We start from the raw sequence: 22428 nt of genomic DNA, 5'->3' as shown, positions 1-22428 counted from the left end.
GAGCTTCTCTTACTTCGATTGTCTGAACTTCCATTGAAATCATGGTAGTCCGAGATTGTTCTGAGACAGGGGTTGTTTGGACCTCTACCTGGGCAGTTTGAATCTCAGTTTGGGTTTTTACCAAGACCAAGGCAACCCTTCCTGGAGGGAGGTGGGGTGGGCGGTGGTTTCCTGACTTTCAGTTTAATCAGTTTGGAGTCCTGGGTACGGGGACAAAGTAGGAGGACAGGAGGGAGCTGAACGTTTCATACCCAAATCTATACCCTTAGGACATAAGTCTAGCATGTTTCACAGAGAGAAAAAGGGCAACACATATGCTACTTTAACTCATTTCCCTGGTTTTCTGCAGAACCAGTCTAGCTACTGTTCGCCATCCTCCAGTGGATACTGTGGCCATGCAGTATCACATAGGAAGATCAGGCATGTCTTTAAGCCCTGGGGATCAAATCTATCCCAGCTTTTCAGGGTACAGTTCAAAGGAGTGACACTGGAATTGTTAGCTCCTATCTGTAAGAGAGGGAAAAAAAGCAACCAGTGCCCTCTTTCTACTGTAGGCATCCCTCCTTGCTCTAGATGGGGGTGTAGACAGACTTTACACTGAAGCTTTTGAGAGGGTAACAGGCAGGAAGGTCAGGGGTCTCCAAACAGAGGAAGTAGACTGCAAGTGTCAGACATTTTTTATCTTTCTCTTAAGCAGCAGGACGAAACAAACAAGTGTTAAGATTTTTTCCCCTTCTCTATATGAATTTAAAAAGAGGTTTCCTTTAAAATTCTGTGCTGCCATAATGACACCTGGTTCCACCTGAACTTAACTTTTCTCAAACCTTGAGCTAACCAATGCATTTTTCTTACGGAAATATTTGTCTTAAGCTATGTTAGTGAACTATGTATTTACCCTAGACTCTGTCTTCAAGATGGTTCTGCCTAAGACTCAGAACTGACTTGACAAACCAGTATGTTTTACTCATGCAAATATTCTCTTAAGCTATGTTAATGAGAATATATTTGCTTAGAAACCTGCCTTTCTTCAAGATTCATGTCAATCATTTTATGGCCCAGGACAGCTCACTTTGTGCCAATGTTATCTCAAAATGCATGCTGTGGGTGAGGGGCCTAGTGCCAGTCTCTGAGTTTTGAGACATTTCCTTTCTCCAATTAGCAGACTTCTAGTAGCTATATTTCGGTGTTGACCATCTGGTGATGTCCATGTGTAGAGTCTTCTCTTGTGTTGTTGGAAGAGGGTGTTTGCTATGACCAGTGCGTTCTCTTGGCAAAACTCTATTAGCTTTTTCCCTGCTTCATTCTGTATTCCAAGGCCAAATTTGCCTGTTACCCCAGGTGTTTCTTGACTTCCTACTTTTGCATTCCAGTCCTCTATAATGAAAAGGACATCTTTTTTAGGTGTTAGTTCTAAAAAGTCTTGGAGGTCTTCATAGAACCATTCAACTTCAGCTTCTTCAGCATTACTGGTTGGGGCATAGACGTGGATTACTGTGATATTGAATGGTTTGCCTTGGAAACAGAGATCATTCTGTCATTTTTGAGACTGCATCCAAGTACTGCATTTCGGATTCTTTTGTTGACCATGGTGGCTACGCCATTTCTTCTGAGGGATTCCTGCCCGCAGTAGTAGATATAATGGTCATCTGAGTTACATTCACCCAAAATTCTGAAAGAGATGGGAATACCAGACCACCTGACTTGCCTCTTGAGAAACCTATATGCAGGTCAGGAAGCAACAGTTAGAACTGGACATGGAACAACAGAATGGTTCCAAATAGGAAAAGGAGTACATCAAGGCTGTATATTGTCACCCTGCTTATTTAACTTATACGCAGAGTACATCATGAGAAACACTGGGCTGGAAGAAGCACAAGCTGGAATCAAGATTGCCGGGAGAAATATTAATAACCTCAGATAGGCAGATGACACCATCCTTATGACAGAAAGTGAAGAGGAACTAAAAAGCCTCTTGATGAAGGTGAAAGAGGAGAGTGAAAAAGTTGGCTTAAAGCTCAAAATACAGAAAACGAAGATCATGACATCTGGTCCCATCACTTCATGGGAAATAGATGGGGAAACAGTGGAAACAGCATCAGACTTTATTTTTTGGGCTCCAAAATCACTGCAGATGGTGATTGCAGCCATGAAATTAAAAGATGCTTACTCCTTGGAAGAAAAGTTATGACCAACCTAGATAGCATATTCAAAAGCAGAGACATTACTTTGCCAACAAAGGTCCGTCTAGTCATGGCTATGGTTTTTCCAGTGGTCATGTATGGATGTGAGAGTTGGACTGTGAAGAAAGCTGAGCACCGAAGAATTGATGCTTTTGAACTGTGGTGTTGGAGAAGACTCTTGAGAGTCCCTTGGACTGCAAGGAGATCCACCCAGTCCATTCTAAATGAGATCAGTCCTGGGTGTTCTTTGGAAAGAATGATGCTAAAGCTGAAACTCCAATACTTTGGTCACCTCATGCGAAGAGTTGATTCATTGGCAAAGACTCTGATGCTGGGAAGGATTGGGGGCAGGAGGAGAAGGGGACGACAGAAGATGAGATGGCTGGATGGCATCACCGACTCGATGGACATGAGTTTGAGTGAACTCCGGGAGTTGGTGATGGACAGGGAGGTCTGGCGTGCTTCAGTTCATGGGGTCGCAGAGTCAGACACGACTGAGTGACTGAACTGAATTGAACTGAGTAGCCATATAACATCCAGCTAAAGACTATCAAGGAGATACTCTTTCTGCCCCTTTCTGATGTCTATGTCAGAAGCTTTCTCTCTTTTATACTTTAATAAGATTTTATTACACAAAAACTCTGAGCGATCAAGCCTTGTCAGTGGCCCCATATTTAAGTCTTCTCCTTTGGAGGCCAAGAATCCCAGTGTCTTTCACAGCTTAGCAACAACCTTTCAGTAACATCTTGCAAAACTTAGTACAATATCACAACCAGGATATTGACAGCGATGTAATCAAGATATAGACTATTTCCATTGCTACAAGGATCCTTTTTGTTGCCTTTTTTACCCACAGACACTTCTCTGCCACCCCCCTCCTCAACTCTTGGGCCACTAATATATTCTGTTTCTTATGCCATTTCAAGAATGTTACAAAAATTGAATTTTATGGTGGGTGATCTTTGGGGATTGGCTTTTTAAAGTAGACTAATTTTTAAAGCAGTTTTAGATTTAAAGCAGAAAAATTGGGCAGAGACTTCACATGAACCTCTTCCCCCTCTATATTACTGTGGTACATTTGTTACAATTATTGAACAGCTACTGATATATTAATAACTACAGTCCATAGTTTATATTAGGATTCACTCTTTATGTTGTACAGTTCCATGGATTTTGACAAATTCATAATGTCGTGTATCCACCTTATAGCATCATACAGAGTGGTTTCCCCGCCCTAAAAGTCCTGTGTGCTCCACCTATTCATCCCTGCCTCCTCCCACTATCAAACCCTGACAACCATTGACCTTTGTACTGTCTCTATAGTTTTACCTTTCCCAGGATGTCATTAGTTGGACCCATATGGTATGTTGTCTTCTAGACTGACTTCTTTCACTTAGAAGTGTGCATTTAAGGTTCCTCCATGCTTTTTCATAGCTTGATAATTCATTTCTTTTTATCGATGAGTAATACTCCATTGTATGTGTATAACATAGTTTATTTATCCATTCACCTAATTGAATAACATCTTAGTTTCCAATTTTTGGCAATTGTGAGTAAAGCTGCTATAAATATTTTGTGTGTGTGAATGAATGTATGTATAAATTCATTTGGATAAATACCTAGGAGTACAATTGCTGGATCAAATAGCCAGTGTTTACTATTATAAGAAGCTGTGTCTTCTGTAGACTTAAAGAACAGACTTGTGAAAACAGGGAGGGAAGGAGAGTGTGGTTCAAATTGAGAGAGTAGGATTAAAACCTGCACATTACCATATGTAAAATAGATAGCTAGTGGGAAGTTGCTGTATAACACAGGGAACTCAACCAGGTGCTGTGTGACAACATAGAGGGTGCAATGGGGCTGGAGGTGGGAAGGAGGTTCAAGAGGGAGGGGACCTATGTATAGGGGACCTATGTATGGCTGATTCACATTGTTGTGTGGCAGAAACCAACACAACATTGTAAAGCAATCATCCTTCAGTTAAAATTAAAAGGAAAAAAAAAAAAAAAGGAAATTGTGTCTTCCAAAGTGGCCGTAGCATTTTGCATTACAAACAGCAATAAATGTGTTTTCCTGTTGCTCTATCTCCCACCTAGCGTTTGGTGTGGTCAGTGTTTTGGATTTTGGTCATTCTAAAAGATACGAGATAATAGTAACATCTCATTGTAGTTTTAATTTACAATTCCCTTCCCTGGTGGTTCAGACGGTAAAGAACCTGCCTGCAGGGCAGGAGACCTGGGTCAGGAAGATCCCCTGCAGTGAGGGGGGGGGGGGCGGGGAAGATTGGCAACCCACTTCAGTATTCTTGCCTGGAGAATTCCATGGACAGAGGAGCCTGGTGGGCTGCAGTTCATGGGGTGGCAAAGTCAGACACAGCTGAGCAACTAACACTTAACACTTAGTGACATATGATATTGAAAAACTTTTCATGTGCTTATTTGCTATCTGTGTATCTCTTTTGGTGAAATGTCCCTTATGATTTTTGTCCATTTTCTAATTAGATTGTTTGATATTTTTAACTGTTGAGTTTTGGAAGTTCTCTACATATTTGTAGCTGTTAACAAATTTTCACAAACTTGTTAATTTAAAACAGTAGAAATTTGTTCCCATATAATATCAGCAGAACAGAGTCCAAAATCTGCCAAGTGCCAGTCCAGTGCTAGCAGAATTGGTTCTTTCTGGATGCTCTGAGGGAAAGTTTGTCCCCTGCTTCCCTCCTAGTTTCTGGTGGCTTCCAGGAGTCTATTGTGTTCCTTGTTTTGTGGCTGTATCTCTTCAGTTTCTACCTTTATCTTTCATGAAATATTTTCTTCTATGTACCTTTTCTTCTGTCTCTTATAAGAACACTTGTTATTGGATTTAGACCCTACTGGGGTCCTTGAGAGTTTCGGAGACCCTGGATTACTCAGAAAAGCACACAGGTACCAACTAGAATCCAAACAGAGCCTGAATGGTTGGGATAAAGGAGAATGAGAAGAAAGGTGTTAGGAATGAAATGACTTATGCAGGACTTAACATTCCTCTGTGGTAACAAGGTGAGAGACAATTCATTTGCAGAATCCCAAATTTTGCAGCCAGATTTTTTAAAGGAGGAAACTGTTAGTGATCTAATACCATTGTTTTATTTCAGTGAATGCAGTAGGCTAGCTCTTATTTCCAGCAGCATGCTATTTGCCATTAGTATATATAATATATATAATACATACATATATATATAATGGTCATATATTATTGGTTCTGATGAGCTTAGTTGGACCATGTAGGAAAGTGAAACTCAAGATGGAAAAGACAAGAAGGTATCACTTTTCTTCCTACTAGGTAGAAAGAGCTTGAAGCTAAACTTAGTTAAATGTAATCCAGGTCTGATAAATCTCAAGATTTCAAATGACTCGTGGGGTAAGAAAAGGAACCTTGAGTGACAGATTGACCTAACTCACTACCTTCATATGGATTCTGGCAGTAGAGGTAAGGAGTGGAAACATGACTCCACAAAATGGATCACCATCCCCAAAGGATGATCTCATCAGAATGTTCTGCTACTGCTGCTGCTGCTAAGTCACTTCAGTCGTGTCCGACTCTGTGTGACCCCATAGACGGCAGCCCACCAAGCTCCCCTGTCCCTGGGATTCTCCAGGCAAGAACACTGGAGTGGGTTGCCATTTCCTTCTCCAATGCATGAAAGTGAAAAGTGAAAGTGAAGTCACTCAGTCGTGTCCGACCCTTAGCAACCACATGGACTGCAGCCCATCAGGCTCCTCCATCCATGGGATTTTCCAGGCAAGAGTACTGGAGTGGGCTGCCATTTCCTTCTCCATCAGAATGTTTTAATGATCCACAAATACTCTTAAAGGGCCAGCCATACCCCTTGTTTGGTGTTAAATTTGTCTTTAAATCGGCTTATATTGATCTCAGCAAGGCAGCAGTGAATGGTGGCATGAAACAAGATCTTAACTCTCTGCCCAGGAATTGAACCTGGGTATCCTGGATGAGAACCAGGAATCCTAGCCACCAGACCAGCAAGGGCTAAAGGCTAGAAGCTATTTTCCTCTAGATCTTTGCTCCCAGTGAAAAATACATTTATCACAGAGGCAGAAACTGTAAATGCAAGTACAAAGTTTATTATTAGAGACATAGCATAACAACAAGTGGGAGAGCCATAGAGAAATCACTTGTTTAGTTAAGACAGAAGCAAGGCAGAGATGCTCACCTGGAGAGAAAGTGTGGACGTCCTCCCTAGTGAGGAGGAGCACAGTAAAGAGGCGGTTAAGTAATTTATAGTTCTTCCAGGTCTTTGTCTGCCTTTAGCCAATTATCTGGTTTCTTTTTTCACACCTGACCTACCCTGGGACACTCCTCTGGGGTTCACTCACCCCTCAGCCAAGATGGATCTCAAAGTGAAGGTTTCTGGGAGGAGCAAGACTCATTATGGCCTGGCATTATCCCTTGACTTGTGACCCACAGGAGCCTTTCTGTGCATGTGTAGTGTCTCCCTTGTCTCCAAAGAGGTGGGGACAAGGATCCCTTAATTCTTCACTCAAACAGTTTTGCCCCTCTTTGTCCTGACTATGACTGTGACCTTAAGATGTTTACAAGACACAAACACTGGCTGTTTACCCTGTTTCTGTTGTTACTTCCATTTCAGAGGGCAAACAGGAGGCTGATTGTAAATACCTTAACTGGAGCCCACCTATCTCTTGTCTCAGGAAATGCTAACAGTTGTAGGCATCCAGCCCGAAGCCCACACCTTCGTGCCGCATGAAATGGAAACAGGAGGCCAATTGTAAATGTCTAACCTGGAGCCCATCTAATCCTCTACATCAATACCGTTAGAAGAAAGAAAAATTCCATTTCTTTGCTAAATTTCATCCTTCTCCTCTGCCTCCCATATTCTGTATTTATCTCAGTGATACATCATGAATAAAAAACAGGGCCATTTCATTTCACTAAAGATTGCTGTGATGAAGGGCCAAGATTAATGATCAAAAACAATTCACTGACATGCTGGATAGGGTTTTTGTTGTGTCTCTATATCTCAGATTCCACGCTCTCTAAGGGCTCAATCTCAGTAGCTTTTCTTTCTGTTCTCAGGGTTCCTCATTAGAATATGTTTAATGTCTCCCCTCTTTTCTTTAATCTATTTGAGTTATGTGTTTCATTTGCAAGCACATTTGTCTGGCAAATTCAAGTGACAGCTTTCAATTTGGCACAGCAAATGTGGTAAGTTCTTCCTGTAAACATCCACAGGTGTACACGGTCCTGAACTAAGGCACTTTGGTTTAAAATTCAGGCCCAGGGACAGGGTTCCCTGAGGCAGGCCATTACATATAAACAGTATCCTTTTAGTGAACAAAAGCAATGGGAAGCAAAATTTAATCAAAGGTTAAATAAAGTGAAAGAAGCAGATCCAACTGTAGTGCCAATTGGCTCTTCACTGTAACACTTCCAGCAATGGCATATTATTTCTGAAAACTTTTTTTTTAAGTTATTAGTGTGCGTGTGTATCTCTGAGAGTAATTTTACTCACGTAAATGTATTTTTTAATGTGAATTGTAGTTTAAAGAAGAAACCCACTCTGCTGCATTGCTTCCCTCGTGGCTCAGCTGGTAAAGGATCTGCCTGTAATGGGGGAGACGTGGGTTTGATCCCTGGGTTGGGAAGATCCCTTGGAGAAGGGAAAGGCTACCCACTCCAGTATTCGGGCTTGGAGAATTCCATGGACACAGTCCATGGGGTCGCAAAGAGTCAGGACTTGACTGATTTTCACCTTCACTTTCTACTGCATTGGATGTAAATGTGTGTGTTTTAATTCTATCAACGCTGTTGTTCCCAGCTTAGATGTTGTGTAACATAACTCACAGCAGTAGGCAGTTTCCCCTATTTTGTGTGGTAGACTGCTTTAGAGCATCATTGCTCACTTAACCCTTCAGCTCCTCATTTACCCACTTAAGTAGAGGTACTTGTTTCCACTTCAGGCTTTAGCATCAAGCCTCATTTGCCCTGTTTCTCCTGATTCTTTTGTCTTTAACCCCCATTCTCTCCAATTTTTCCACCGTCCAATTCTGGTGGAGTATGAATTCTTTTCCTAAGTATTTGCTGTGGATTTCTGAAATTATAAATGAAAAACAGCTATCACTTACCGAAGAAGCCTGATTTCATTTTACTCATTAAAATGGCTTCTCATATAACAGTTTGAATAAACTGAGATTAACACCAGCATTTTGAAGTAGTTATAGGTAACATTACATTGAATATAAATGACTTATGAAATGCTATTTTTTTGAAACTTGACCACAGCTCTTTCTCTGAAAGATGACACCTAATTTTATTTTCCTTCTTTTGCTACAGCAGAATCCTCTTAATATCTCTTTAATGATTTGTCTAACATAGTCCAGAATAATATTAAAATATAGCAATAAGAAAAAGTCTGCTAACAGTAATCACTAGTTTTCCACTAAGAAACAAAAACTATTCAGTTAAACATACTAGCAAATGTTAGTGCCTCCTGAGTTTAACATAAGACTTTATTTTCCCTTTATTTGGTTTTATTCAACATTGAAGAAAACATTGGTACATTCTTATATTCTTGTTTGGTAATCTTGTTAATGTGTTGCCAAAGTTAGTTATTCATATTTAATGGAGATTTATGGATTATTTAAAATTTATATTGTACTTCATTTAGTAGCATGCTTTCTTCATTAAATTTTATATTTCTTTAAAAAATAAATGAAACTTTTTTCACAATTTAGAACCATTTTATTAGCCATAGATTTATCTTTTCCTTAAATGTCAAAAAGAACTCACTCTTGGAAGCCTAATCTTTGAGGATGGTAGCGCATTGATGACTTTCTATCCCCATTTATCTCAGTCCTCACTGCTTTCTAGGTTTAATTTAAGCAATTTATAATTTTTCAGAAACTCTTACATTTCATCAGTATTCTTAAAATTTTTAAACACTGTAATTTTATGTATAGGTTTGGGTCTACTTTTATAGACAAAAATAATGTTTAAAACCTTTTTAACTTTGCAATTGTTTAAGGAATTTTCAAGTTATAAACATGTAGATGTTTGTTTTGTGTTGTGTTTGGAAGTTTTTAAAGATCATTTTTTAACTTTTTAATTGGAGGATAACTACTTTACAGTGTTGTGTTAGTTATGCTGTACAAAATGTGAATCAGCTGTAAGTATACCTATATCCCCTCTCTCTTGACCCTCCCTCCCTGAAAATTTTTTATATGAGAGATGAAATTTTTCCTGCCATATCAGAGAACAAAGGATATCACAGTCATCAGCAATTGCAGTCACCACAGACAGTTGATGAGCCCTAGGAGGACTCAGGAAGGAAAGAATACCTGCCATCTAACAGCCATCATACTGCAGCCACACCCTACGGTGAGCCCTGAGGAAGCTTAGGATATGGGGAGAAAATGGGATACTGGCCCCAGAAAGCTGAGGTGTATATCAAAGGAATGATTTCACCGAGCCCAAACTATTGCAACTTCCCATGATAGAAAGATACCCCTCATCCAAGGTAAGGAGCAGCAGCTGCGCTTTGCTGGAGCAGCCATGAAGAGATACCCCATGCCCAAGGTAAGAGAAACCCAAGTAAGATGGTAGGTGTTGCAAGAGGGCATCAGAGGGCAGACACACTGAAACCATACTCACAGAAAACTAGTCAATCTAATCACACTAGGACCACAGCCTTGTCTAACTCAATGAAACTAAGCCATGCCTGAGGGGCAACCCAAGACGGGTGGGTCATGGTGGAGAGGTCTGACAGAATGTGGTTCCGCTGGAGAAGGGAATGGCAAACCACTTCAGTATTCTTGCCTTGAGAACCCCATGAACAGTATGAAAAGGCAAAATGATAGGATACTGAAAGAGGAACTCCCCAGGTCAGTAGGTGCCCAATATGCTACTGGAGATCAGTGGAGAAATAACTCCAGAAAGAATGACAGGATGGAGCCAAAGCAAAAACAATACCCAGCTGTGGATGTGACTGATGATAGAAGCAAGGTCCGATGCTGTAAAAAGCAATATTGCATAGGAACCTGGAATGTCAGGTCCATGAATCAAGGCAAATTGGAAGCGGTCAAACAAGAGATGGCAAGAGTGAACGTTGACATTCTAGGAATCAGCGAACTAAAATCAACTGGAATGGGTGAATTTAACTCAGATGACCATTATATCTACTACTGTGGGCAAGAATCCCTCAGAAGAAATGAAGTAGCCATCATGGTCAACAAAAGAGTCCAAAATGCAGTACTTGGATGCAATCTCAAAAACGACACAATGTTCTCTGTTCATCTCCAAGGCAAACCATTCAATATCACGGTAATCCAAGTCTATGCCCCAACCAATAACGCTGAAGAGGCTGAAGTTGAACGGTTCTATGAAGACCTACAAGACCTTTTAGAACTAACACCAAAATAAAGATGTCCTTTTCATTATAGGGGACTGGAATGCAAAAGTAGGAAGTCAAGAAACACCTGGAGTAACAGGCAAATTTGGCCTTGGAAAGCGGAATGAAGCAGGGCAAAGACTAATAGAGTTTTGCCAAGAAAATGCACTGGTCATAGCAAACACCCTCTTCCAACAACACAAGAGAACACTCTACACATGGACATCACCAGATGGTCAACACCAAAATTAGATTGATTATATTCTTTACAGCCAAAGATGGAGAAGCTCTATACAGTCAACAAAAACAAGACCAGGAGCTGACTTTCGCTCAGATCATGAACTCCTTATTACCAAATTCAGACTTAAACTGAAGAAAGTAGAGAAAACTGCTAGACCATTCAGGTATGACCTAAATCAAATCCCTTATGATTATACAGTGGAAGTGAGAAATAGATTTAAGGACCTAGATCTGATAGATAGAGTGCCTGATGAACTACGGAATGAGGTTTGTAACATTGTACAGGAGACAGGGATCAAGACCATCCCCATGGAAAAGAAATGCAAAAAAGCAAAATGGCTGTCTGGGGTGGCCTTACAAATAGCTGTGAAAGGAAGAGAAGTGAAAAGCAAAGGAGAAAAGGAAAGATATAAGCATCTGAAAGCAGAGTTCCAAAGACTAGCAAGAAAAGATAAGAAAGCCTTCCTCAGCAATCAATGCAAAGAAACAGAGGAAAAGAACAGAATGGGAAAGACTAGAGATCTCTTCAAGAAAATTAGAGATACCAAGGGAACATTTCATGCAAAAATGGGCTCGATAAAGGACAGAGATGGTATGGACCTAACAGAAGCAGAAGATATTAAGAAGAGGTAGCAAGAATACACAGAAGAACTGTACAAAAAAGATCTTCAAAACCCAGATAATCACGATGGTGTGATCGCTCATCTAGAGCCAGACATCCTATAATGTGAAGTCAAGTGGGCCTTAGAAAGCATCACTACGAACAAGGCTAGTGGAGGTGATAGAATTCCAGTGGAGCTATTTCAAATCCTAAAAGATGATGCTGTGAAAGTGCTGCACTCAATATGCCAGCAAATTTGGAAAACTCAGCAGTGGCCACAGGACTGGAAAAGGTCAGTTTTCATTCCAATCCCAAAGAAAGGCAATGCCAAAGAATGCTCAAACTACCAAACAATTGCACCCATCTCACACGCTAGTAGAGTAATGCTCAAAATTCTCCAAGCCAGGCTTCAGCAATATGTGAACCGTGAACTTCCAGATGTTCAAGCTGGTTTTAGAAAAGGCAGAGGAACCAGAGATCAAATTGCCAACATCTGCTGGATCATGGAAAAAGCAAGAGAGTTCCAGAAAAACATATATTTCTGCTTTATTGACTATGCCAAAGCCTTTGACTGTGTGGATCACAATAAACTCTGGAAAATAAAGAGACGGGCATACCAGACCACCTGACCTGCCTCTTGAGAAATCTGTATGAAGGTCAGGAAGCAACAGTTAAAACTGGACATGGAACAACAGACTGGTTCCAAATAGGAAAAGGAGTATGTCAAGGCTGTATATTGTCACCCTGCTTATTTAACTTATATGCAGAGTACATCATGAGAAATGCTGGACTGGAAGAAATGCAAGCTGGAATCAAAATTGCTGGGAGAAATATCAATAACCTCAGATATGCAGATACCACCACCCTTATGGCAGAAAGTGAAGAGGAACTAAAAAGCCTCTTGATGAAGGTGAAAGAGGAGAGTGAAAAAGTTGTCTTAAAGCTCAACATTCAGAAAACGAAGATCATGGCATCCGGTCCCATCACTTCATGGGAAATAGATGGGGAAACAGTGGAAACAGTGTCAGACTTTATTTTGGGCGGCTCCAAAATTACTGCAGCCATGAAATTGAAAAACGTTTACTCCTTGGAAGAAAAGTTACGCCCAACCTAGACAGCGTATTGAAAAGCAGAGACATTACGTTGCCAACAAAGGTCTGTCTAATCAAGGCTATGGTTTTTCCAGTGGTCATGTATGGATGTGAGAGTTGGACTGTGAAGAAGGCTGAGCACCAAAGAATTGATGCTTTTGAACTGTGGTGTTGGAGACAACTCTTGAGAGTCCCTCGGACTACAAGGAGGTCCAACCAGTCCATTCTAAAGGAGATTAACCCTGGGATTTCTTTGGAAGGACTGATGCTAAAGCTGAAACTCCAGTACTTTGGCTGCCTCATGCGAAGAGTTGACTCATTGGAAAAGACTTTGATGCTGGGAGAGATTGGGGGCAGGAGGAGAAAGGGATGACAGAGAATGAGATGGCTGGATGGCATCACTGACTCGAAGGACATGAGTTTGGGTGAACTCCGGGAGTTGGTGATGGACAGGGAGGCCTGGTGTGCTGCGATTCATGGGGTCGTAAAGAGTCGGACACGACTGAGTGACTGAACTGAACTAATGTATAGAAAAGGGCTAACTTCGTTAACTTGAGATATCTGGTTTTCTTTAATAATTGTTAATGTTCAGATTACATGCTCTTTGTTGCAAAACTTCTATATAACCTGGCTCCTCCCCTTATCTCCCTGGAGCAGTTCTCTCAGGGTTACTTGAGATGCTGTCCCCAGGGCCTGAAGTCCTAAAAAGTCCCTCCAGATAAAACATAACTCTCAACTTTTAGGTTTCAAATATTTCTTGAGTTGACAGATGCTTTCAATTCCATACAAGAATTTTGAATTTGGCTGCTTTCCTGTTTGTCAGTTGTCTCTGTGGGTGTTCACTCATATGCAGTGCTACAGATCAACAAAATATTTTCCTTCACTTTCAGTGGTTAAATCCGTTGAATTCAGCGCCTACTGTTTCTGAATAATTGGTGGTAGAAAGCTGTTTTGTCATATTACTTACCAAGTGTAATATCGATATATACTAATACGTTAAGAAATCAACCTATTTACTGTTTTTCATGTAAAATTACCTGTCAAATAGTTATGTCTCGTTTTTTGGCTTGACATGTCAACAGCTTTCAGGATATAGAATCATCCTAGAACTCTTGGCAGTCCCTTACTAGAAGGCATTTGAGAGAAAAAGCTGCCGTGATGCATGTTGGTTTGCCAGTTGCTTGGCTGACATTCTCTCCAAACATAAAAGGTTAAGCTAAAACTTGCTCTTTTCCCCAAGGAGAATGGAATCTCTAACCTGCCCACTCCCCTAACTCCCCCAATACCTCCCCCCCCCCCAACCTCCCCCACTCCCCGCCCACTAGGAGCCTCCTCTGTCTACTCCCAAAATACAAAAATATTCACTCAAGATCACGAAGTTTTGTCAAAATCGTGGTACATTTACTGCTTCAGAGGTTGTGGGCAAGTTCTTTTTTATTGCTAGCCGATCAGTTACTTGCTTTGGATTCTTTTTTATAAACCTAAGCTCTTTCTCAGAAATTGTAAGTGGCTCTAAAAAGAGCCTTTGGTTTCAGTTTGGTACTTTTCCAACTCTCTTCAGACGTTCAGGTCGTTTGCTTAGCTTTACAACCTGGGAGGTGTTACTTGCACTGGACCTTGTGGTGGTGACTCTCAGTCGTCTTGGGCAGCAGGACAGCCTGGATGTTGGGCAGGACACCACCCTGCGCGATGGTCACACCGCCCAGCAGCTTGTTGAGCTCCTCATCATTACGGATAGCTAATTGCAGGTGACGCGAGATGATGTGTGTCTTCTTGTTGTCTCTGGCCGCATTGCCCGCCAGCTCCAGGATCTCAGCCGTCAGGTACTCCAGCACCGCCATCAGGTACACGGGTGAACCAGCCCCAGCGCGTTCTGCGTAGTTGCCCTTTCGGAGCAGGCGGTGGACTCGGCCCACAGGAACTGCAGGCCTGCTCTGGATGACCGGGTTTTGGCCTTAGCACGTACTTTACCACCCTGCTTTCCACGACCAGACATAACTAATGATGCAGACCTGTTATAACGGAAAATGTTACCGTTAGGGCACGTGCGGGGGGGGGGGGGGGTTGTTTATAGTCTCAGGTAGGTTGCGATTCGCTATCTGATTGGCTGATACTCTTGTATCACATCAGAGTACGTTACTGGAATCACTTCATTTACATATACACACCCATTATCCAATCAGATGTGAGCTGCCCAACAGGGCATCTGCGCGCCGTACCTATAAATACCGCAGTTGCGGTGAGGCAGTGCCAGTCTTTTGCCATCTAGGAGTTGTGCGTCTACCATGCCAGAGCTGACTACAAAGGGCACTACCATTTCTAAAAAAGGCTTCAAGAAAGCTGTAACTAAAACCCAGAAGAAGGAAGGGAAAAAGCGGAAGAGATGTCGAAAAGAGAGCTATTCAATTTACATCTACAAGGTGCTGAAGCAAGTTCACCCAGATACCGGCATCTCTTCAAAGGCCATGAGCATCATGAATTCGTTTGTCAGTGACATTTTCGAGCGCATCGCAGGCGAGGCGTCGCGCCTGGCACATTATAACAAGCGCTCCACTATCACGTCCAGGGAAATCCAAACGGCTGTACGCCTGCTGCTGCCTGGGGAGCTGGCCAAGCACGCGGTGTCTGAGGGCACCAAGGCTGTCACCAAGTACACCAGCTCAAAGTAAAGTTTTGGCCATCAGACGACCTTTGTAAACCCAAAGGCTCTTTTAAGAGCCACTTAAGTTTCTAAAGGGCTGTAGGCTTTTTGTTTGGCTGGTTAATATATGCGGGCAGGCTCTTATCACTAGAGTGAAAAATGATTAACATCCGTTTTGCTTCACTCCCCATCTGTAATATGGTTAAGCAGGTAATTTGCTAGCCACATGTGACTAGTAGTAAGTGAAGTCTCTGATCTCAAGACATTTCAAAGAAGGGAGCTCTCAAAATGTGTTTTCAGGGAGGTTTTATGGTTGAGTGCCATGAGGAACATGGCTTGACCTTCTCTCCTATGTCTATTTCAAGTTTGTTTTAAATCAGGTGTTAGTGAAAGGGACCTGAAAACTGGAAAGATTAAGATAGTAGCCACATCTGACATGGGAGCATTAAGGCTATTTTGCTCCTTTGCATTTTCTACATTGTGTGAAAATTCTGGATTAGGCCAGATGCCCTACAGCTGCTGAAATTTGAAGTTCCTGAGTTTCTTGGTCTGGTGATGTCATCTGGATAATATTAAAATTAATATTTTATTGTTTGTATTTATAATTTTATTTTAAGAGGATGTATATAGGATCAGGAAGATCACCTGGAGAAGGGAAAGGATACCCACTCCAGTATTCTGGCCTAGAGAATTCCAAGGACTGTATAGTCCATGGGGTCACGAAGAGTAGGACACGACTGAGCGACTTTCATTGTCACTTTCATTAGGATCAACTAGAAAATACTACAATAAAAGCTAAGACAGATGACATAGAAATCAGATGGCAGAATTCTGCTAACAGTACAGTTGGGATCAGATAACTGAATCTTCATTAGCTGTTAGACTAATGATTTTAAGATTCTTTCATGGAGAAAGCCAGTTCTGCAGCCACAGAATACTGGAGTTACTGGGGTATCCCACTCAGTTCATGCAAGTGTATCTGCTCTTGACATGCATCTTAATCACTTTTTTTTTTTTCACTGAATTTCTCTCATTACTTCTGCTATCAGTACTCTAGTGTAATTTTGAAGAATTTGTAGTGGATCAAATGATAACCTCTTCAGAATGAATTTCTCATTAGGAAAGTCCACTTATTAGCTTCCTAGGGCAGCTACAACAAGTTGCCAAAAACTGGTTGACGTAAAACAAATATATTCTTTCACTGTTTTGAAGGCCAAGAAGCCCAGTATCATTGCCAGTAGGGCTGGTTCTTTGTGGAGGCACCTAAGGAGAGTCTGTTCTATTTATATGTCTCCTACCTGGCCTCTGGTGGCAGCTGACAATCCTTGGTGTTCCTTGGCTTGAAGCTGTGCCACTCCAACCTCTGCCTGCCTCAGTTTTCACATGATCCTCTACTTTGCAGCTCTGATGCCCCTCTCCCTTCTCTCATAAGGATACCCTAAATTTTACCAGGACGATCTCAAAGTTCTTAACTATACCCTATTTCCAAACAAAGCTCACATTTCAGTATCAGAGGTTAAGACTTGGACATATCTTCTTGCAGGACATAGTTCAGCCTATTACACTTCACATATTACCAAACAGATCTTAAGGTTTAGCTTAACCTTGACTCACAAAATTTACATCACACTATCTGGATAGAAGTATTATAGAGTAAATTAAAGAGAATACAAAGCCTTCCTTAGGCACTGAATTATCTTGCTCATTCATAGTCAACTGAAATGATCTTGTGTGTTTATGCCTGCCTCACTAAACTACAATGGAAACAATGAGAGTAAAGACCTCCTCTTTTTCTTACACACACATGCACACACACAATTAGTGAATGTTTGAAGACTGAAGAAAAGGGAAACACAAATTTTAAATTGGAAAACAAAGTAAACAACAAAATTCATAGTCACGTGTCCGTGACTTGCCCTCAAGAGTTAGCAATGTCGGCCGGCCTCCCAGAGCCATGCAGTTTCCTAGTCAATTTTGGGTAGCCAGGTTGTTGGATTACAATATAGGTGATGGCAGTATTCCCACATTCCAGGGGTAATAGGCACTGAACAGCATACAAACCTGTGGCATTCGGGCAAAAAAGCCTATGTGCTTACTTTTAGAGTTAGGCTGGCCCAGAGGGTCCCAACTTCCTTAGGCACCAACAGTGGAAAAAAGCTACCCTTAATGTGTTAATGTTCTGTTCCTTTTATCACACTCCTTTTCTAGATCTCTGCACAGCTTTGGGCCCTTCATAGGAAAAAAAAAAAAAAAAAAAAAAAAAACTTTAAGTCATTCAGAGAAACGAAAACCCAAATAGCCTTCCTGACCCCATTATTCTGAGAAACTTTTACATTGTATATCATACGTTGTATAGCATCAAGCTTTTCTGAATTTATTGGGGCCTTTTGAGGACACTCGTTACACAGTAACACCTGTGTTTAACGGAGAGTACTTAACTATCAGTCCTAGTATTCACTGAAATCTCAGTCCCAACTCTTTGCAACTCCATGACTGCAGCCCACCAGGCTCCTCTGTCCACGGAATTCTCCAGCCAACACTGGAGTAATTATGTATCCATTCCCTTCTCCAGGGGATGGAACTCAAGCCTTCCCCACTGCAAACGGAATCTTTTACCATCTGAGCCCCCAGGGAAGGCCAAGAATTCGGGAGTGGGTAGCCTAGCCTTCACCAGGGGAACATTCCAGACCCACGAATCGAACCAGGGGTCTTCCGCAGATCTTTACTAGCTACCATAAAGTGAGCCCACAGCTTTTTCAAGTGTGTTAAGTGGCTCTGAAAAGAGCCTTAGGGTTGTTAAAAACTGGTTACTTTCACAAGTTTACTTGGAGCTCGTGTACTTGGTAACAGCCTTGGTGCCTTCAGACACGGCATGCTTAGCCAATTCCCCAGGCAGCAGCAGGCGCACAGCTGTCTGGATCTCCCTGGATGTGATGGTTGAACGCTTGTTGTAATGCGCCAGGCGCGACGCCTCACCTGCAATACGCTCAAAGATGTCAGTGACAAAAGAATTCATAATGCTCATAGCTTTTGACGAGATGCCCGTATCTGGGTGAACTTGCTTTAAGACTTTGTAGATGTATATTGAATAGCTCTCTCTTCTGCATCTCCTGCGCTTTTTCCCTTCTTTCTTTTGAGTTTTAGTAACAGCTTTCTTGAATCCTTTCTTGGAGATAGTTGCACCCTTTGAAGACACCTCCGGCATGGCTAGCGTCAGCAGCTCTTCAGTGTTAGCAACTCTTTACTATTCTAACGACCTTATTATAATATGAACAGCTGGCAGTAAAATAAGCAACTCTAGCATACGCCGAATAAAAAAAGACGCTTCAGGGGTGGAAACAGTGGTATTTATAGGCAAGGCGCTGAAGTGACGTGTCAAGAGGCCAACGTCTGATTGGATACCTGGGAGTGTCGTGTATGCAAATGAGGTGATTTGCTTGCTCTTTGCTGATTGGCTAGACGGCCATCAGCCAATCAGAAAGCAAAGTACAACCTACAGTCAGGCTATAAATAGGTCCAGTAGATTTATTCTGTTTTTGTGTGTGTATCACTGTTTTGTTGGGGAAGTATGTTGGGTCGTGGGAAGCAAGGCGGCAAGGCCCGTGCTAAGGTAAAAAGCCGCTTTTCCAGAGGTTTGCAGTTTCCGGTGGGCAGGATCTATCGCCTGCTCCGCAAGGGCAGCTATGTGGAGCGCGTTGGGGCAGGTGCGCCAGGATACTTGGCAGCGGTGTTGGAGTACATAATGGCTGAGATCTTAGAATTAGCAGGTAATGCATCACGTGACAACAAGAAGACCCGCCTCATTCCTCGCCATTTGCAGCTGGCCATCCGTAATGATGAGGAGCTCTACAAGCTGCTGGGGGGTGTGACTATTGCTCAGGCTGGCGTCCTGCCCAAAATCCAGCCTGCGCTCCTACCCAGAAAAACCGAGAGCCACCATCACAAAGTACAGAGCAAGCAGTCATAGTGCAGAATGCCAGTGAGCAATCCAAGTGTCTAGTGAAAGGACAGCAACCAAAGGCTCTTTTCAAAGCCATTCAAATATGTCGGAGGGCTGTGACCTAGGCTGGGCCTCTAAATTGCAGTTTTCCAGCAATAGGCTGCCAAAAATACCCAGTAATCACAACTTCTGTACTATGAAAGTATTTGAATGTTGATTCTAACACCTGAGGTTCCTAGAAGCTGTTTGCTTGTGGGCCCTCAAGATGCTTATCAGGTGAAGAGCAAAGCTTCATTCAAATACCCTCTTTATGGCTCATTTTAGTGAGTATTTGACAATCTCTGACTTAACACACGCTGAGAAAATGTTTTAAAATGTAATGTCCATCAAAAACCTTAATGGCATATGTGGGGGAGAGAGGGATACTAGAATCTCTAGAAGTAGTCTCTGCAAAACAGTGGCTTCACTTGATCTGTATTATAAATACCAAGAAAAATTGGAAAGCAAATGAACGATTGTCAGACTTACAGAAGAGTCAGCAGTTTGCCCTATTTCAAGGAGAAACAGTCACTGGTTATTTTTTTGTAAGTCATTTTAGACACTTAGCTACACGTAAGACAGAGACAGGTACAAAGAAAAGTATAGAATTCTGTAAGAAAAGATGAAAGTAAACTTCCGTTTGTTGAGGGACAATCAAGTTATGAAAAAGCCTATCAGGTCTTGAATTAATGTATGTAGATAAGACGTGATTGAGAAGGGCACAAAAGGAAGGAAATTTTTTGAAAACTGAAAAGGAAAAAAATTCATACAGATACATTGAACAAAACTAGATTATGTTTAGAACATGGTATTAAAAACTTTAAAATGTGAAATCTTAAAATCCAAGAATGCTGATGTGATTGGCTAAATGAGGGATATGTGAAAATTTTCCAAAACAAGAATTCCAAATAAAATAGATGGTCCTCCATCAAGCAGCTGGAACTTAACTCCCCAGACTTAAAGTGGAGCATGCAAAAGCCAGGGAGAATGCAGTGACTTTTCAGAAACCTGGAGCACTGCCTCAGATGATGAGTGTTAACGTAAGTGGCGAACCACATTGTTTGCATGTGCCCTTAATACGATGTGTTGAGAAGGCCAATTCACTCATCTACTCTTCCAACAACCCATAATGTCAGTCTAAACATGAGAAGAGCATCAGACAAATCCAAATTGAGGAACATTCTTTAGAATATGAGTCCTCAAAATTACCAGGGTCATCAAACAAGGAAATTCTGAGAAACTGTCAGCCCAGAGCAGTTAAGGAGACGTTATAAGTAAACGCCATATAAAACAACCTGGAGCTTAATCAGCACATAATTTATAGTCAGCATCCGTCCCTATTCAAGGTTCCTTCACATCCACAGATGCAAAGACAGACTGCTAGCACTGTAATGTTTACTATTGAAAAGTATCTCCATACAAATTCAAACGAGTTGCGCAAGAGTCAACTCTATTTTGTGTTGGATCCTGGGACAGAAAAGCGCTGGGCTGAAAGAAGCACAAGCTGGAATCAAGATTGCCAGGAGAAATATCAATAACCTCAGATATGCAGATGACACCACCCTTAGGGCAGAAAGTGAAGAGGAAAAAGTGAAAGTGGAGAGTTAAAAAGTTGGCTTAAAGCTCAACTTTCAGAAAATGAAGATCATGGCATCTGGTCCCATCACTTTATGGGAAATAGATGGGGAAACAGTGGAAACAGTGTCAGACTTTATTTTGGGGCTCCAAAATCACTGCAGATGGTGATGCAGCCATGAAATTAAAAGACACTTACTCCTTGAAAGAAAAGTTATGACCAACCCAGATAGCATATTGAAAACCAGAGACATTACTTTGCCAACAAAGGGTCCGTCTAGTCAAGGCTATGGTTTTTCCAGTGGTCATGTATGGATGTGAGAGTTGGACTGTGAAGACAGCTGAGCACCAAAGAATTGATGCTTTTGAACTGTGGTGTTGGAGAAGACTCTTGAGAGTCCCTTGGACTGCAAGGAGATCCAACCAGCCCATTCTGAAGGAGATCAGCCCTGGGTGTTCTTTGGAAGGAATGATGCTAAAGCTGAAACTCCAGTAATTTGGCCACCTCATGCGAAGAGTTGACTCATTGGAAAAGACTCTGATGCTGGGAGTGATTGGGGGCAGGAGGAGAAGGGGATGACAGAGGATGAGAAGGCTGGATGGCATCACCGATTCGATGGATGTGAGTCTGAGTGAACTCCAGGAGTTGGTGATGGACAGGGAGGCCTGGCGTGATTCATGGGGTTGCAGAGTCTAACTGAGCGACTGAACTGAATGAAATCCAAACAAAATTTAGAGTTTAACTAACAGTAAAGTGCCAGTGTTCGCTCTAGTGTGTGACAAATGCATAAATGTTCACAATAGAGGAAACAGAGGTATATGCTGCTGCTAAGTCGCTTCAGTCATGTCCAACTCTGTGTGACCCCATAGACAGCAGCCCACCAGGCTCCCTCGTCCCTGGGATTCTCTAGGCAAGAATACTGGAGTGGGTTGGCATTTCCTTCTCCAATGCATGAAAGTGAAAAGTCAAAGTGAAGTTGCTCAGTCGTGTCCAGCTCAGTGATCCCATGGACTGCAGCCTACCAGGCTCCTCTGTCCACGGGATTTTCCAGGCAAGAGTACTGGAGAGGGGTGCCATTGCCTTCTCCAAGAGGTATATGGGAACTGTCTTTATAACTTTTACATTAAATCTAAAATTATTCTGAGTTAGAAAGCTTATTTTAAAAAGAAATAAACACATTTTTTTTTATTAAATTAGGGAAGAGTCCCAAACCCATAAGTAAAGAAATTTTAGTAGACTCAACTCTTAAGCAGAAAGCATGAGTAGCTCTGAAAAGAACCTCTGGTTTTCAGATGTGTCCTTGTAAAAGCTCTTTTATAGGTGTTTTATTTGGTAAGAAGACATAGTACCTTGCACACAGTGTAGTTGGCAGATTCCCCAGGCATCAACAGGCAGTAGCTCTCTGGAATTCCCTGTAGCGGATAGTCAGTCTATTGTAATGAGCTGGGCAGATGGATTCACCAGCAATGTGCTCAAAAGTCAAAAACAAGTTCAGTATTCACATAGAGATCCCAGTGTTGGGGTGAACCTGCTTTAAAACCTACCTTGTGGACCTTAAGTGTAATAGCACTGTCTGAGACATCTCTGGTGCCTCTTGCCTTTCTTTTCATCTTAATGGCGGCTGCTTGGAGCCTTTCTTGGCCATGACAGCAAACTTTGGGAAAGACTGGGAATAGGAGACACAGCCATCAGCTACCTTGAGAAAAGAAAAATAGCAGGTTG

General features: G+C 41.9%; 3 protein-coding genes and 1 pseudogene across 3 annotated transcripts; 2 read left to right on the top strand and 2 right to left on the bottom strand.

The window, feature by feature from the left end:
- Positions 14112-14506, bottom strand: LOC102182182 (annotated as a pseudogene).
- On the top strand, positions 14766-15179 carry LOC102189079 (histone H2B type 1-A-like). The gene has a single exon (XM_005696768.1). The coding sequence runs from the start codon at positions 14796-14798 to the stop codon at positions 15177-15179; it is 384 nt and encodes a 127-aa protein (XP_005696825.1). The 5' UTR covers positions 14766-14795.
- LOC102189358 (histone H2B type 1-A) lies at positions 17973-18356 on the bottom strand. Its single transcript, XM_005696769.1, has one exon. It carries the CDS (start codon positions 18354-18356, stop codon positions 17973-17975), a length of 384 nt encoding a protein of 127 aa, XP_005696826.1.
- On the top strand, positions 18720-19118 carry LOC102182459 (histone H2A type 1-A). The gene has a single exon (XM_005696814.2). It carries the CDS (start codon positions 18720-18722, stop codon positions 19116-19118), a length of 399 nt encoding a protein of 132 aa, XP_005696871.2.

Source organism: Capra hircus, chromosome 23 (genome assembly GCF_001704415.2).
Source record: "Capra hircus breed San Clemente chromosome 23, ASM170441v1, whole genome shotgun sequence".
In the NCBI taxonomy this organism is placed as follows: domain Eukaryota; kingdom Metazoa; phylum Chordata; class Mammalia; order Artiodactyla; family Bovidae; genus Capra; species Capra hircus.
The sequence above is the reverse complement of the archived record's forward strand: the minus strand, read 5'-3'. Positions and strand labels throughout refer to the sequence as shown.